The sequence below is a fragment of the Carettochelys insculpta genome, chromosome 3 (genome assembly GCF_033958435.1).
Source record: "Carettochelys insculpta isolate YL-2023 chromosome 3, ASM3395843v1, whole genome shotgun sequence".
Taxonomy (NCBI): domain Eukaryota; kingdom Metazoa; phylum Chordata; order Testudines; family Carettochelyidae; genus Carettochelys; species Carettochelys insculpta.
The window spans coordinates 87,704,873-87,721,242 of NC_134139.1; the positions used below are offsets into that span (position 1 = coordinate 87,704,873).

Genomic DNA, 16,370 nt, shown 5'->3' on the forward strand with positions numbered 1-16,370 from the left:
AAAATGATGACCATAATCTTTAAGGCCCTGGTCTTACATGATTTTAACACAGATGAAGCCTTCATTAGGCATAGAACTCACGGTAGTACTGGGGCACCAGTGTGATGAATATCTAACCTCAGTTTCGTACATTTCAAACATTTTTATTCAAACTTGATTTCCTCAGTTTTTAGATATGTTGTTTAAATTATGTAAATGGTTAGTTTTCAAAATAGGAGAGTTCAGCAAACAGGATTTTTAAATTAAAGCAAATTTTTAAATAGCTACTGAAGTAAAAGTTTCATCATATTTTGTAAAATGTACACACAAATACTTAAGCACACAGCAAATATAAAAAAAAAACACTAACAAACAGGTTTCTCATGAAACACCAATGAACTCCATTATTATAAGCATGAATCTCATTCTGTTTTACAATAAGCCCGACCAACCCACAAAAGTACACCATAACAGATACAACTGTTTAGTAGGTAATATTCCAGAAGGTGGTGGGGGGGACAATGCGAAGACATTTGCATAATCACTGAATCACTCTTAAGTTATCCATAATACACACATGTAATAGAATGACTTCTGCAAGTCTTCTCTGTAAACAATGTACTACAAATAGGACAGTTTTGTTCTAATAGTCTTCTTGAAAATTAGCAGTGCTGTCATTGTCTCTAAGAGCTAGTCTACTGGGGAAATTATTGTGTAATAAACTAGGATGTTAATTTAAAGCACACTAGCTACTTTGCACTAGCTCTTCACATAGACAGTCTTACAACACAGTAGGGATGCCTTTGCAGTCATTAGCTTAATGCACATTTGAAGTGTAATAAGCTAATGCGCACAAAGGCCCTTCTAATGTACAACACAAGTGTCCATGGGGGAGTCAGCACAAAGCAGCTTGTGCACACCAGCTACACTCCGAATTTTCTGCAGTGTGGACAAGCCTTCAGACTGAAAAGGCAATATTATTACCAATTTACATCCAATATATAAAAGTGTGCACTACTCTAAATTTTACTTTTGTCCTCTCAGTCCAAAAAAAAAAAAAAAAAAATCAGTGAATTGTCATGATTACTTCTTTTACAGGAATCTAATAAAAGGATAAACAAAAAAATGGAAGTTCACCTGTCACAGTGACAGCCCTAATCAGTGAGACAGACTGCTGCTGTGGCAGTTTCTCCCAGCTGGGGACTGTAGCACTTTCAATTTACACTTTACTTGCATTAACGTGCATACCGGGGGGTTACTATGTTTACAATAAACAGAACCTTAGAGTTCTATATCCAAAGTAACAAAAAAGGAAATTATATCAATGTTAACTTGAATGTTCTGAAATGGCCTTTTAAAAACTGCAGTTTCTAATAGACTATTGATGTATACCCTTTTAATAGTAGCATCTGAATTTAAGTAACAAATTTAATTAAAAAATTAGTTATTTTCTTTTGAAATCTAAAAGCTTTGTCATCAAAGTAGACTGACACTGACTTACAAAGGGAAACTGTGAAAATGATTATACTTAGAGTACTGTCAAATGCAAACAACAAGCAAACTGAAAAATATATTTGCCGTATTCTTTTCGTTAGTAGCAATCTATTCCTATAGTAGGTAAAGCATTTCAGACAAGTGTTGATTTCCAACATGACAATATCCTGTTATTTTTAGAGCACTGAAGTTTACAAATGTTGTTTCAATAGTCCAAAATGATGGAAAACCTTAATGAAAATGAACTCCACTTGGGGCTATGTGGTTGTAAAAGTGCTCTCAACTTGTCTACAGAGAGAAAGGATTAGTGGGTCTTAAAAGTACTCCTCTGCTTAAGTCTCAGAATATTTAAACGTGGGGCTCAGCCAGCAAGGGTTCTGCAAACTACCGGTAGTTTACAGGCTGTAGTCTGAGAACCATTGCTCTAGAAAGGCAGAAAGCTTTACTTGAATAGATACATAGGAAAAAAATGTGAAGACTTTCCTTCAAACCTTGGAATTATTTTTCATTCCTATTCATGTTTAAAAGTATTCTACTCCACATATTGTGCCAAACTTTCGTACTTCCTATTTCTTCCTATAAAATGTGAATGTACCCATTTGTTTATTAATACAGAATGGCCAACACACATCAGCAAGAATGTGAACACTCTTTCTGCACTTATCAGAGAGGTAGCTGTGTTAGCCTGTATCTTCAAAAACAACAAGAAGTCTTGTGGCACCTTATAGACTAACAGATATTTTGGAGCATAAGTTTTCACGGTCAAAGACCTGCTTCATCAGATGCATGAGCTGGGGGTGTGGGGGTAGTTTTCCAGAGGGGGATTTAAAGAGGGAGGCTCAGTCAAGAGAAAGGCCAGAGCTCACAAGGTCTATTGAGTCTGGGTGGATGTGGTTCATCATCCACATTAACTGCCACTAATAGGCCACATCCACCGTGACTGAATAGACCTTGTCACCTCTGGCCCTCTCCTTGACTGAGACTCCCTCTTTAAATCCTTCTCTGAAAACCCCTGCACTCATGCATCTGCCGAAGCAGGTCTTTGCCCACAAAAGCTTATGCTCCAAAATATCTGTTAGTCTCTAAGGTGCCACAGGATTTCTTGCTCTTTTTGCACCTGTATACGCTTCAGAAATGCAGACATGCTGTCATACAAAATCAGTTTGAAGATGGCTGCAGCTGTAGCCCACTGTTTCAATTTATTTTCTGTGGAGAAAGAAAGGTTACTCACCGTAGTAACAGTGGTTCTTCGAGATGTGTCCCCGTGGGTGCTCCACGTTAGGTGTCGGGCTCGCCCGGCGCTGCAGATCGGATCTTCCAAGCAGTTTCTGCCGGACCGCGCATGCGCCGGTGTGCGCTGCTCCCTTGCGCGCTCCTGGCCACGTGCGCGATCCGGTCCCCGCCAGTTCCTTGACCAACCGCCTCGGATGCTCCTGCAAAACACTAAACAGAGATCCGAAGCGGGGAGGATGGGCGGGTAGTGGAGCACCCATGGGGACACATCTCGAAGAACCACCGTTACTACGGTGAGTAACCTTTCTTTCTTCTTCGAGTGTCCCCGTGGGTGCTCCACATTAGGTGATTACCCAGCAGTAACCCAAGATAGGAGGTGGGTAATCGGATCATGTACAGCTTGTCCCCGAGAGGACCGCTGTCGAGAGCTGGGTATCCCCTTGGAATACCCTGTGAAGGGCGTAGTGCTTGGCGAAGGTGTCATAGGATAACCAGGTCGCCGCTCTGCAAATGTCTTTTGGCGCAACGCCCTTGAAAAAGGCTGTTGATGCCGCCACCACCCTAGTGGAATGAGCCCTGGTTGTGGCCAGTAAAGGAGTCTTTTTGAGTTCGTAGCACATTTTTATGCAGGATACGATGTGCTTCGAGATTCTCTGCGAAGAGAGACCTCGTTTCGATTTGGGAGCGAGAGAGACTAGGAGTCTATCCGTTTTCCGGAAGGACTGGGTCCTGTCTATATAGAAGGCTAGCACTCTCCTCACGTCCAGGAGGTGTAGGCGCGCCTCTTTGTTAGCGTTATGAGGCTTTGGATAAAACAAGGGTAAAACAATAGGTTCGTTAATATGAAACTTAGAAGAAACTTTAGGAACAAAGGCTGGATGCAGCCGTATGGTTACCGCCTCCTTGGAAAATACTGTACAGGGTGGCATTGCCATAACTGCCGCAAGCTCGCTCACCCTGCGAGCTAATGTGATTGCGAGAAGGAAGGTCGTCTTTATCGTAAGGAGGTGGAGGGAAACCGTGGCTAAAGGCTCGAACGGTGGTCCCGTTAGCGCATTAAGCACCAGGTCCAAACTCCACGAAGGTGGAAGCGGTTTCCGAGGGGGGTATAGGTTTACCAACCCTTTGAGGAACCTGGTAACCATGGGATGGGCGAACACCGTGTGCCCTTCCTCTTCGCGTCTGAACGCCGAAATGGCGGCAAGGTGGACCTTTAACGAGGATAGTGAGAGTCCTCCTCTTTTGAGGTCCAGTAAATACTCTAATATTACAGGTATAGGCACCGAAAGGGGGGCTAGCTGTTTGGTAGAACACCATGCCGTGAAGCGAGTCCATTTCTGCTTGTAGGTCTTCCTGGTGGAAGTCCTCCTGCTACTTTCTAGGACTTGTTGCACTTCCTCCGTACATGTGCTCTCTAGGGAGCTGAGCCATGGATTAACCACGCTTGTAGTCGCAGGCCTTGGGGGTGCGGATGCACTATGGACCCCTGGGCTTGCGTGAGCAGATCCGGCGCCACCGGAAGGGGCATCGGTGGACGGTCCGACATGCGCAGGAGTAGGGGGGAACCATTGCTGTCGATCCCACGTTGGGACTATCAGGATCATTCGGGCTCCTTCCCTCGTGGCTTTCTGCAAGACTTTGTGGATCAGCACTGTGGGAGGAAAAGCATAAAGCAGGGGGCCCCTCCAGGAGATCGCGAATGCGTCCCCCAGGGACCCCCATCCCAGTCCTGCCCTGGAGCAGAATTGTGGGCACTTCTTGTTGTGTTGAGTGGCAAACAGGTCTATCTGGGGAAAGCCCCATGCATGGAAAATCGGTCGTAGCAGATCGGGACGGATCTGCCACTCGTGCGTGAGTGCGAAACGCCTGCTCAGCTGGTCTGCCTTCACATTGTGAGCACCTGGTAAGTACGAGACTTTCAAGGTTATATTGTTGGCCATGCACCAGTTCCACAACCGGACTGCTTCCACACATAAGGCACGGGACCGAGCTCCTCCTTGCCGATTTATATAAAACATGGTGGAGGTATTGTCTGCACTGATCCCGACTACTTTGCCTTGTATATGGTCTCGAAAGTGTCTGCAGGCGTTGAACACTGCTCTGAGCTCCAGTATATTTATGTGCAGTGACTGTTCCGTGGAGGACCACAGTCCTTGCGTCACCTCTTCGCCCATGTGTGCTCCCCACCCTATGTGGGAGGCATCTGTAGTAAGAAAAACCGATATTTGTGGTTGGTGGAAGGGTACCCCTGTTGGCATGTTGTTGGGGTTTACCCACCATTGCAGGGATTTGCGCACCTCTGTCGTGGGCGACACCACCCTGTGAACGGTGTGTGCTGCCGGTTTGTATACGCTCGCCAGCCAGTGCTGCATGCAGCGCATGTGTAACCTGGCGTTCTGTACTACGAACGTCGCTGCTGCCATGTGGCCCAGCAGCTGTAAGCACGTCAGAACCAGCACCGTAGGGCTGAAGGTGATGACTTGCACGAGGGAGCCGATGGCCTGAAAGCGTGTCTCTGGTAGATACACTCTTTCTGTAATAGAATTTATGCGTGCCCCTGTGAACTTTATGTCCTGTGTGTGGTCTATCTTTGATTTTGCCAGACTAATAACCAGGCCGAGCGAAGAGAACGTGCCTGCTGTGACGTGTATCACGCATAGTACCTCTTCCTTCGAGGCCCCTTTGAGTAGGCAGTCGTCCAGATACAGGAATACAAATACCCCCTGTCTGTGCAGGTAGGCTGACACCACTGCCAACGTCTTGGTGAAGACTCTGGGGGCCGAGGAGAGGCCAAACGGTAGGACGTTGTATTGAAAATGTTCTTTGCCTACCATGAACCGGAGGAATCGTCGGTGAGCCAGATGGATAGTTATGTGAAAAGACGCGTCTTGTAAGTCGAGGGCTGCGAACCAATCTCCATCGTCCAGTGCCGTAAGGATGGAGGCGATTGTGATCATCCGAAAGCGTTGCTTGCACAGGTACTGGTTGAGGCCTCGAAGATCTAAGATGGGCCTCCAGCCTCCTGTCTTTTTCTCCATGAGGAAGTACCTCGACTAGAACCCTTTCCCTTGCAGTTGCTCTGGCACTCTTTCCACTGCCCCTATGAGCATGAGATGGTCTACCTCCTGCTTGAGCCTCGCTACGTGGGAGGCCTCCTGCAGGTGGGGCCTGGGTGGAGGTCGTGGCGGTGGGAGCGACTGGAAGGGGATCGCGTACCCCGTGGCTATGATCTCCGGCACCCATTTGTCTGTGGTGATCCTTTGCCACTGGTCGTAGAATGGTGGAAGGCGATGGTGGAATAACAGCTTCGGATGACCTCATGCAATGGTAGTGATGGCGCAGCCCTGGATCTGTGTGTCAAACTTGTGGCCTTTGGCCCTGCCCCGAGGACGCACGGCTCTGTTGGGAACGTCGCCTGGGAGTTCTGTACTGCTGGTGCTGTTGATGTCGCCCTTGCTCGTAACCCCTGTGGTACTGGGGACGCTGTGGCTGGTACTGGTACCGTCTTTGTTGAGGGTAGTACTTTTTCTTTCTGTATGGAGGGGTGTAAATCCCCAGGGTCCTAAGTGTGGCTCTTGAATCTTTACTGGAATGAAGGACCGGGTCAGTAGATTCAGCAAACAGCTTCTGCGTGTCGAAGGGAAGATCGACGATCTTTGCCTGCAGATCCCTCGGTATACCCGAAGTCTGGAGCCAGGACTCCCTTCGCATCACCACTGCCGTAGCTGTGGACCGTGCTGCTGTGTCCGCAACATCCAGGGCGATCTGAACTCCCGTCCTCGAGGCCGCGTAGCCTTCTTGCACGATGGGCTTGAGCACCGGTTTCTTGTCCTCTGGAAGCGAGTCCATGAGGGAGGTTAACCTAGTGTAGTTGTCGAAATTGTGGTTCGCTAGATACGCTGCGTAATTTGCCATTCGCAACAGTAGTGTGGAGGAGGAGTAGACCTTTCTGCCGAACAGCTCTAGCTTTTTGGCATCTTTGTCTGTTCCCCCTGTCTTGAATTGAGATGTCTTTGATCTTTGTTGCGACGACTCTACCACCAAGGAACTTGAAAACTTTAAAGAAAAACAGCTAAAAACCATTGAATACGCTAACTTGGCCGTAGCCTAGTCGGATTCCGTCTGCAGCCGACGGCGGTTAAGAGGAACTGGCGGGGACCGGATTGCGCACGTGGCCAGGAGCGCGCAAGGGAGCAGCGCGCACCGGCGCATGCGCGGTCCGGCAGAAACTGCTTGGAATATCCGATCTGCGGCGCCGGGCGAGCCCGACACCTAATGTGGAGCACCCACGGGGACACTCGAAGAAGAATAAAAAGATTTAATCACATCAACAAAAGTACTAGCATGGTTCTTCACACCATCATGTGATACACCTGAATTTATCAATCCTCAAAAAAACGCACCACCACAAACCCTTGGAGGTACATAATGTCACCCTTTTCCAATCAGGGAAACAGAACCAAGAGGATCCAGTAACCTGTCCAAGAACAAAAGAGAAAATCCCTATTAGAGCTGGGATTAAAATGCAGAAGGATCCCTGGATCCCAGAAGTAGCAGTCCTGCCACCAAATCAAGGGTTTTAGGACAATATTTTTGCTTACCACAGAGTGCTGTCACCATCTCTTGATGGTGGCACTCTCACACTTTTTCCTAAAATACTTAATTAACTCAGCGAAAACCAACCAAATAGGCCCACAGCCCTGTCAAATCATTTATTTATTGCTACTTAGCAAGTCTGTTGTGAAAGATGACATTAAGAAACATACAAACATTTTTTCATGGCAGATTTATTCAGCCCTAGCAATTCTGGGGACAAATAAATCCCTGGATGGGGGTTCAGGGGAGGCAATAGCCACGGGAGGAGGGTGGATTAGACAGCACAGGACTGAAACCTGAAGCCCCACAGCCAGAGCTTGAGGTGCTGTGACCAGAGCCTGAGCCCCACCCCCTCCGAGAAGGTGGGAAACTTACAAGCTGCTTGCTCCACTAGTTTCATGCCTCAGGTGACTGGCAGGGGGACGGAGGGAGAATGGGTGGCAACACCAGATCACCAGACAGGGGAAGGAGGGCACTACTATACCACACACACCCCATCACAGGCCAGGAGACTGTGGCGGCAAGAAAAGCCCCTGATGGCTGCATGCACCATGGACGAATAGAAATCTGGCTACTAGTATATAACTAAATACATAACTGTCTAAAACTTATTTTTATGCTCTGATTATTGAGCTCATGGTAAGAAACGTTATTTTTGTTCCAAAATATAAAGGTATAACAACACATTTCATAAATTACCAATGGATTATTCCAGTATTAAGTCTCAGAGGGGTAGCCATGTTAGGCTGTTGTGTCACAAGTAACAAATAGTCCTGTAGTACCTTAAAGACTAACAAATGTATTAAGTCATGAGTTTTCATTGGTAAGACTTACTTCTTCTGAAGAAAGGTGTCTTTACCTACAAAAGCTCATGACCTAATTTCTTCATCTTTTAGGTGCTGCAGGACTGCTTGTTGTTTGTCCAGTATTAAGTGTCAGGAATATCAGCAATTCATGAAGCTACGTAACTAGTTTCCTGGAAAGAACTTCTCCATGGAAAACTGTTTCTATCCAATCATTGTTAAATAATCAATCACTTAGCCAAGGAAATACACTGCTTTGAGCAGCAGCTTAAATACATTAACCAAATGCCATTTCCAAAATTAATGTAACAACCTACTTTTTCTTCTTAAAGTTATGTACAAACACAGAATCTTGTAAGATTATTCCAGTTCATGTACACTAATTGCCATAATGGTTCACAGCATCATTATCAAGAAAAAATATACACCACAGAAAAATTTAAACAGTTTCAGGATCTGGTATTGCAATTTCTTTTCAACTTTCTTCTCTAACCATTTTTCTTAGATGAAGTTCATGGATAAAGTGATGAAAACTGCAGTGATAAAGATGCTTTGAAAATATGCAGTACTGCTCAATGTTATTCTAAACGTACAGTATGCTGTAAGAACTATTTACTGCGTGGTTAAGATTAGATGATGTGAAGCTGTGTGCTGAAATCTGCATGTACAAAAATAGATGGTAAACCCTAAACGGCACTGTGTGGTTTAATTCAGTTCTGCAGATGTGATTTCAGATCCTTGTTTGGATTGCAAATTCTTGTCATAAAAACTTCAAAAGAGTATAGCTAATTATCCTGGCACCTTAATTACTGCATGACATTTCAACCACTACTCTCAGGTTACTGCTTCCATCATTACTTTCCATTTAAATTCAATGTAATTTAGTGTATCACACAATGGACTTAAGTAATTTTCTTTTATAGATTTTAAGGTTAGACAAAATCATTAGATCGTATACTCTGACCACCTACTCTTACCACCACGGAATTTAATCCCATCTTGGAGGCTGTAACTTACATATGGCAAAAGCAGTTTCCAGAAAGGCAGCCAGTTTTAACTAAAAGAAGTAGAGAAGCTACCATTTACCCCTTGGGAGTTTGTTCCAATGTTTACTCACCCCCACTATTCAAAATGCATACCATATCTCTAATCTGAACATATCTCGCTTTGAACTTCCAATCATCAGAAGCTTTAAACAATAATGGTGCTTACAGTAAATATAGTTTATGCTATATGCAGAATTCATTCTTACTTCCATTGAGGTTAATAGAAATGTTTCTTAATTTCACTGGTAGCTGGAGTAGGTTGTTAATAATAGTGTACCCCTTTTCCTCATTATATTAATGAGTTAAACATTTAAATCTTAAACTATCTCAAACAAATATGGCACTTAGATTCAGTTACTGATTCTTGAAATTCACCAATAATTACTACAGGTTGAACCTCTCTAGTCCAGCAACATCCGTAGCCGGATATCCATTTATCATGAGTGTGGCCAAGTTTACCATGGTCACAAAGTTTGTTTACAGCCACCAATCCTGCCTCTCAGTGTTCTGTTCTGTTACTTAGCTCTAAGTTACCCTTAAATGTCTTCTAAGATGCCAGTAAGCAGTGGATGTGTTTGTAATGCTGCCAGACAATACTCACCTCCCTCTGTTCTGCAAATTCTCGTATTCAGCATAGGTCAGACCCCAAGGGGCCAGACTAGAGAGGTTCAACCTGTACCACTCTATATAATAAGAGTGACACGTTTTACAAATTAAACTGCAACACCTAAGAAAGCACCTGTTTCTAATTAGTAGAGATTACATCTCAAAGATAAGACAGAAGGCCTTTTTTGTTATTGTTTTTTAAAGCAGAAACACGTAAGTCAGAAAACTGAGTTGGTGAAAATAAATGATGTGTTCCAAGCTCCCAATTCAATGTTAACTACCACATCTGAAACAACACTGAAGGGAGGAGAGGGCTGAGAGTGAATCTAAGTATTCCCATTTATGCCAGCAAGGAACCTACCTCCAGCTGGTGATCACCCTTTACCAATGCCATACGGGCCCTTCGCAAGGAACCATGCATTAGCTTGTGAAGTCTTAAAATTAGCTTCCTCAAACCCATTTGCTTCAGTGCTTTGTCTACAAACGGCCTGTAAATAGAGGTCAAACAGTGTCTGCTGCACCCTGCCTCGGCAGTGCACTCCGGAATAACCCAACAGGCCAATTCATCCTCTGATTCAAGCCTGTCAAGCTTCCTCGAAAAATGGTCCTGCAGCTGAAAGTCAAAATTTGGCTTTTTGGCAAAATTGTTCTTGATGGCTTGTCTGAGTTCCTCAACATTCTTCTCAGAGATTTGTTCCTCATCTTCACTTTCCTCTATGCATGTTCCTGAGGATTCTTTTGCTTCCACTTCCCTGTCATCTTCCTCATCCTCTGGATCATTGTCCTTGGACTCTCGAGGAGAAGGAATTTCAAACACTGGCCAGCCAATGTCAGACAGATTCTTGATGCCCAAAACAGTTCCCATAATCCTTAGTTTCTGGTTTAAGTCTTTTGTAATGTTTAACCACAGACAAAGCGCCTGCACCCTGTCTTGGAAGTCCTTGGCAGCATACTTTTCATAGTCCTTTTGAAGGGCCTGCAGAGATGGATAAAGTGCTTCTACGTACTCTAGCAGCTCCATTATCCTCTTTACTTGCTCAAACGAAACCCGCTGACGATGGAGGTGTTCATGGTAACTTGTGTAACCCACAGCACTAGCTCCATGGGCTGCTTTGCAATGTCCTTCTCCTGAAGTACCATTTAAACTAGCTCCATTTCTTACACAGGAGAAGCTTTCATACTTCACTTTGAAGGTGAGGATTTCATTAATAATATCTGGGATGGCTTGACGGGCCGTGTACAGATAGAAATCTTGGTCATTAACAGTCCGGCCTGCATGCCAAGCTTGCAGTTCAAGCCAGATCAGTTCATTGGATCGATTCAACCAGACAGAAGAGGTGTTTTCCTGTCCTCTCTGCTCCCTGTCCTTTTTCTTTGAGACTGAGGTAAGCTTTAACAAAAGCCGCAGGGTTTCAAAAAATTTTAAGCGGTCTGCTGGACAATCAGTCCTAGAAGTCTGGCGTGCAGTTCTGGCTATAGGCATGGGCACAGAGACTGGAAGCTTAGCATTGCTGCTACAGCCAAGGCTGAGGTAAGGCTTATTGAGATCAACATCTGGAATTGATTTTTTTGGCAAAGACCCACCAACTGAGTCTAACATGAATGAGCACTGCACATTTTTCTTCAGGTCTCGTTCTGTTGTCCTAAGAGTGGCTCGGATCTTTTTCCCATGCTTATAGCTGTGTTCTTCCACATTGTCAGTGGTTTTGCCATTGTCTTTTTGCAGAGGCTGATTTGGAGCACTCATCTTTTCTGTAAAAGGAATTGAAAAAATGTTTGACTACAGCAACATAAAGACCTTTATTAAGAACGCTGCTCCTTACATTTCATAAGTCTCATTTTATTAATACTTTCTATGCACCAAACATCAAAATTCTAATTGATTTACATGATATGCTAAAATAGATGGAAAGAAAATGGTTCCATAGTTTAAAATAGCATTTTGATTTTGACTTTACAAGTTTAGATGGCATTCCTTTGTTATTTATAGAATGCCGTAACTTCCACTAACAGAATTTACATTGTCAACGTCCTAGCATCTGATCAAAGTACTCATTTTAACAGTTATATACACAGTGATATGTTACTCACAATCTCCATCTGCAGGAGTTTAAAAAACAAACTAGGAAAAGCTAAATTAAATAATTTACGTCAGATGTTAGGTACCTATAAAATGAACTAATAGGATTTTTTCACCTCTGAATATTCTTCAATATTAATCCACAAATTATTGGCACAACATAATACAATAGGGTCAATTTTTTTCTTTTACATTATAGTCAAGTAGATGCCAACAATTCATATAAACAAGTGAAAAGCCAGAACACATACACTTCCCAAACAAATAAATACTTAATCTGCTTAAAATTTAAGAGCATACCATTGTATTGTGGGATTTTCTAATAGGCTTCACTCTGCAACCCCTGATAAGAACATTTCGCTGCACTAATTATAATAACCGATTTCTAATTATAATTTTTTTTTTGCTGCACGTAATAGCTGGAGTCAATGAATCCAGAGAGCACAGAGGAACTAAGGCAGATTGACTGTGAATGTTTGGACCTTCTTTAGTTACTTGCATACAGTATTTACAAAATGGGAAATCAACAAGTGATCAAAATGTGAAATTGTCAAAGTTACACCACTGAGCATTGTGTCTGATGGCAGTAATTCTCCTTTCTTTGCACTAAATGCATTAGAAGTGTAATGAAATGGTACCTGCAAGCAGTAACAATCAGAACAGGGTACCCAACCACCTAGAATCCTACCTCTATGAAGCATCCTGTTTAAATATTTTAGCAATGATGGAATGCTAATTACATTTCAACACTTTTTAAAATATATATCTAGTACACTTAAGGGAGCCAATACTAGCTGTGTCCACAATCAGATGGAAATGAATCACAAGCTGTTGTTTCCCTATAACAGTGAAATAGTTTAAAATGACATAAAAATCCTATGTTGTCAGGGCAGGATTACTTCCAATATTGAGTACATTTCCATGTATTGTTTACAGAAAATATCTGCACTATAGCTCAGAAAGAAACGAAGAAGGTGTCCACTATGGACGCATCCGAGCGGGTTCAGCAGAGAGCAGCAAAAACAATTAGAGGCTGGAGCACGTGACCTATGAGGAGAGGCTGAGAGATCTGGGTTTATTTAGTTTGCAGAAGAGAAGACTGAGGGGTGATTTGATAGCAGCCTTCAACTTCTTGAAAGAGGGCTCTGAAGAGAATGGAGAGAGGCTGCTCTCAGTGGTGACAGATGGCAGAACAAGGAGCAATGGTCTGAAGTTACAAAGGGAGAGGTGTAGGTTGGATATTAGGAAAACTATTTCACCGGGGAGGTGATGAAGGACTGGAATGCATTACCTAGAGAAAGTGGTGAAATCTCTATCCCTAGAGGTTTCTAAGTCCCAGCTTGACAAAGTTATTGCTGGGATGATTTAGTTGGGGTTGATCCTGTTTTAGGCAGGAGGCTGGACTAGATGGCCTCCTGAGATCCCTTCCAGCCGTAGAATTCTATGATTCTGTGTTATTCTGTTATTCCATGATCAAGATTCTCCTCAAACTTTGTGCCTGCAAAGCCTCTCCTAGGATGCCCGCTGCGTAAAACTCAGTCACTGGTCTCCCCTTTCACAAAAATGCACGCAGAAAAAGTCACGGAGGTACTCCTCTCCTTGTAAGTTTTAGCCCAGATATTAGGCTCTCACCTGTGATGTGGGAGACCCTGGTTCAATTTCCCGCTTTACCTGCTAGGGAGTAGGAATCTGACTTGGGGTTTCTCCCACTGCTGGTCAGTGCTCTCACCTCCTCTAAAAGCTGTAGCTTTTCTTTTATAAAATAAATAGGCCTCAAAGCAGGTATTTTAAGGTCATGTCTACAAGGTGCTTTAGAGCTTGTCTGCACAGCACCTTTCTCACTCAGCGGTGTGAAAAACCACACAGCTCCAAGCACAGCAAGCTACAGAGCCGTGAAGTACCAGTGTAAACAAGCTCCTTCAGTTGTTAGCTACTGCCCTTCTGGAGGTGGTTCACCTAGATCACCGGTTCTCAAACTGGGGTCCACAGACCATGTTTTTCCGATAGGCTGCGAGGCTTGGGGCTCACACATACAGCCCCATGGCACCCCCTCCCACTGTGAGGTTCTTACCTAGGACCAGCTTCTTGCCGCAAGCAGGGGGACAGAGGGGCAACCCACCGGGGGGGCGGGGATTGATGAGCGGCAGCAGCGTGGCTCTGTGTGCTGCTGCTGCTCCCCTTCCCCGCTGCTAGGGAAATGCAGAACCAGAAACTCTGCATGGGAAGATTTCCCCACTGGTCCCATTGGCCAGAACTGACCAATGGGAACAGCAGAAGGCGTTACCTGGGAGCTGCAGGGAGTATAAGCCAAGGTAAGTGACACCCCCTCCCCACTTCTCCCCCCACTCAGCTCTCCTACCCCAGTCCACTCCTGCATCCCCTCCTGCCCAGCTCTCGCACCCCCAGTCCATTCCTTCACCCACCCCCTTGGTCAGACATCCCACGCCCAGCCTGCTACTGCACTCTCCCTCCCATCCAGTGCTCCACTCCCATCCCATGCTGCACACTCTTTCCTGGTCAGACCTCCACTCCCATCCTGCTCCTGCACCCTCCTCCCATCCACACCTCCACTTCCATCCCACTCCTGAACCCTCCTTCCTGGCCAGACCTCCATTCCCATCCTGCTCCAGCACTCTACCTCCCATCCAGACCCTCATCCCTATCGCACGCTTTGGCAGCCCCTCGCGCACACTGAACCCCCTTACTTTTGGCCTCCACCAGAGCCTGGGGGGATGATACACAAAATCTAATCCTGCAACCCCCAAATAGTTAATCTGGCCTGTGGGAAGCCCGGAAGCTTGGCCCTCCCTTGCCCCCTGCCGTAGGACTGGAGACCCAGGGGAGTGAGGTATCTCAGCTGGGGACCACATCAGTGTGGGTTGAAATTTTTTTCTTGGGGACAGGTGGTGTTTCTCACACTGGTGTGGCCTGACCGATTTTTCTGTAAATCAGTGACCTCTGACCCAAAAAAGGTTCCCCACCCATACCATACACAAACTGAAACCTCTTTTGTTGGGGACTTACATTCTTATTTTAAATTTATTTAAAATGAAGCTTGGCAAACTAACATGATAAAGTTAAAGAGCTTAGTCTGTTTAAATATTCTGAATCTGATTAATAATATTTCCTGCCTATCTATTTTAGATGCCCCCTTATGATATAACTACAGGAGTCAATTACGAATAATTTAGTATGTAAGGTATTTAGAGATAAATTCAGGCGTTCTGTCATCCTGGGTGGTTGGCTGGCGGCCCCCAAAAAGGTATGCATTGAGAGGAATGGGCCACCAGCCAAAGAAGTTTGAGAACTACTGACCAAGAGTGCTGGGAGAGCTCTTTCCCAGCGCTGGCATCCTGACCACACTGCAGTGGCAGCACTTAGAAGTGCAGACAAAGCTTTAGTGTGTGGCAATCTAGGATGTAAATCTACTGTGCTGTAACCTGCCACATGCATGGCTATGTGGAGCCTGTGGCCTTGCACAGCAGCAATATCTGCACCTCCTCTTTCTCTGATTGTTCTGTGGATTTTTTTGTTTCTGTCAAAATGCCTGAAAAGCTAAACAAAATGCTTCAGAATGACTTTTTCGGTCCCTATTCAGTAGCACCACAGGCTCTGGGGCCAGCCCTCAGGAAAGGGGCAGGTTGCTCTTACGGAGTCTGAGAGCATGAACTAATACGTGAGTTTCCTGTCTCTCCAGAACGGAGACTAAAAACGGGCCCACCCTGCTGTGGAGGAGAGCAGGCGATCTACACACTTGGCTTTCAGAAACAGAGTTTCTTCACTAGACAGCAAATCCTAATGTGACTAGAAAACTGTGCGGTAGAGGATAGCTTTTTTTCCCAATGAAGTGCTAATGGTTGAAAGTACTTCTTCCCATTGCACACCATTGGCAATGTCCAGCAAATCTCTCGGAGGCAGGGCAAGGATTGGTCATTATGGACTTCGCACTTTTCTGTGAATAAACTACAGATTGAACCTCTGTACTCTGGCACCCTTGAGGCTTGACTGGTGCTGAATGAGAGAATTTATTGAATCACAGGAGTTTAATATTGTCTAGCTGTATTGCAAGCACTTCCACTGCTTACTGGACTCTTTGAAGGCATTTAGGGATAAATTACAGCTTAAAAAACAGCACAGAACACTGAGAGCCAGGACTGGCAAATGTAAACAAACTTTATAAGGACACAGGAAACTTGGCCACACCAATGATAAGCGGACATCCAGCTAACTAAAATCATGCCAGACTAGGGATGGTGCCAGATGAGTGCTAGACTATAGAGGTTCAACCTGTATACTGATTAAATCACTGGTGCTGTCTTAGTTACCAATACTTTTATTAACAAAACTTTGTTTTTTGTCTATTTCCTTCCCTAAAAAATGTTGACATCTTTGGAATGGATATAACTGCTGCTTTATTTAAAAATTCTTCCTTCCTGTTTTCTCTGCCTGCGGTTCCACTCCCCATCATTCTCCCACCTTTGCCCTTTTCTGCATCGAGGAGGAGTGCGAAAAGGAAATACGGGAAATACGGCA

The 16,370-nt window shown here is 44.7% G+C and overlaps 1 protein-coding gene across 4 annotated transcripts in view; it reads right to left on the reverse strand.

Annotated features, from left to right (window-relative positions):
* Positions 1–16,370, reverse strand: part of MAP3K4 (mitogen-activated protein kinase kinase kinase 4) — a 106,450-nt gene that overhangs the window by 67,517 nt on the left and 22,563 nt on the right. For all 4 annotated transcript variants that reach the window (XM_074990281.1, XM_074990279.1, XM_074990280.1 and 1 more), the window contains exon 3: positions 10,119–11,509. In XM_074990281.1, the coding sequence (XP_074846382.1) occupies positions 10,119–11,509 (1,391 nt within the window). The remainder of the gene's footprint in view (positions 1–10,118; positions 11,510–16,370) is intronic.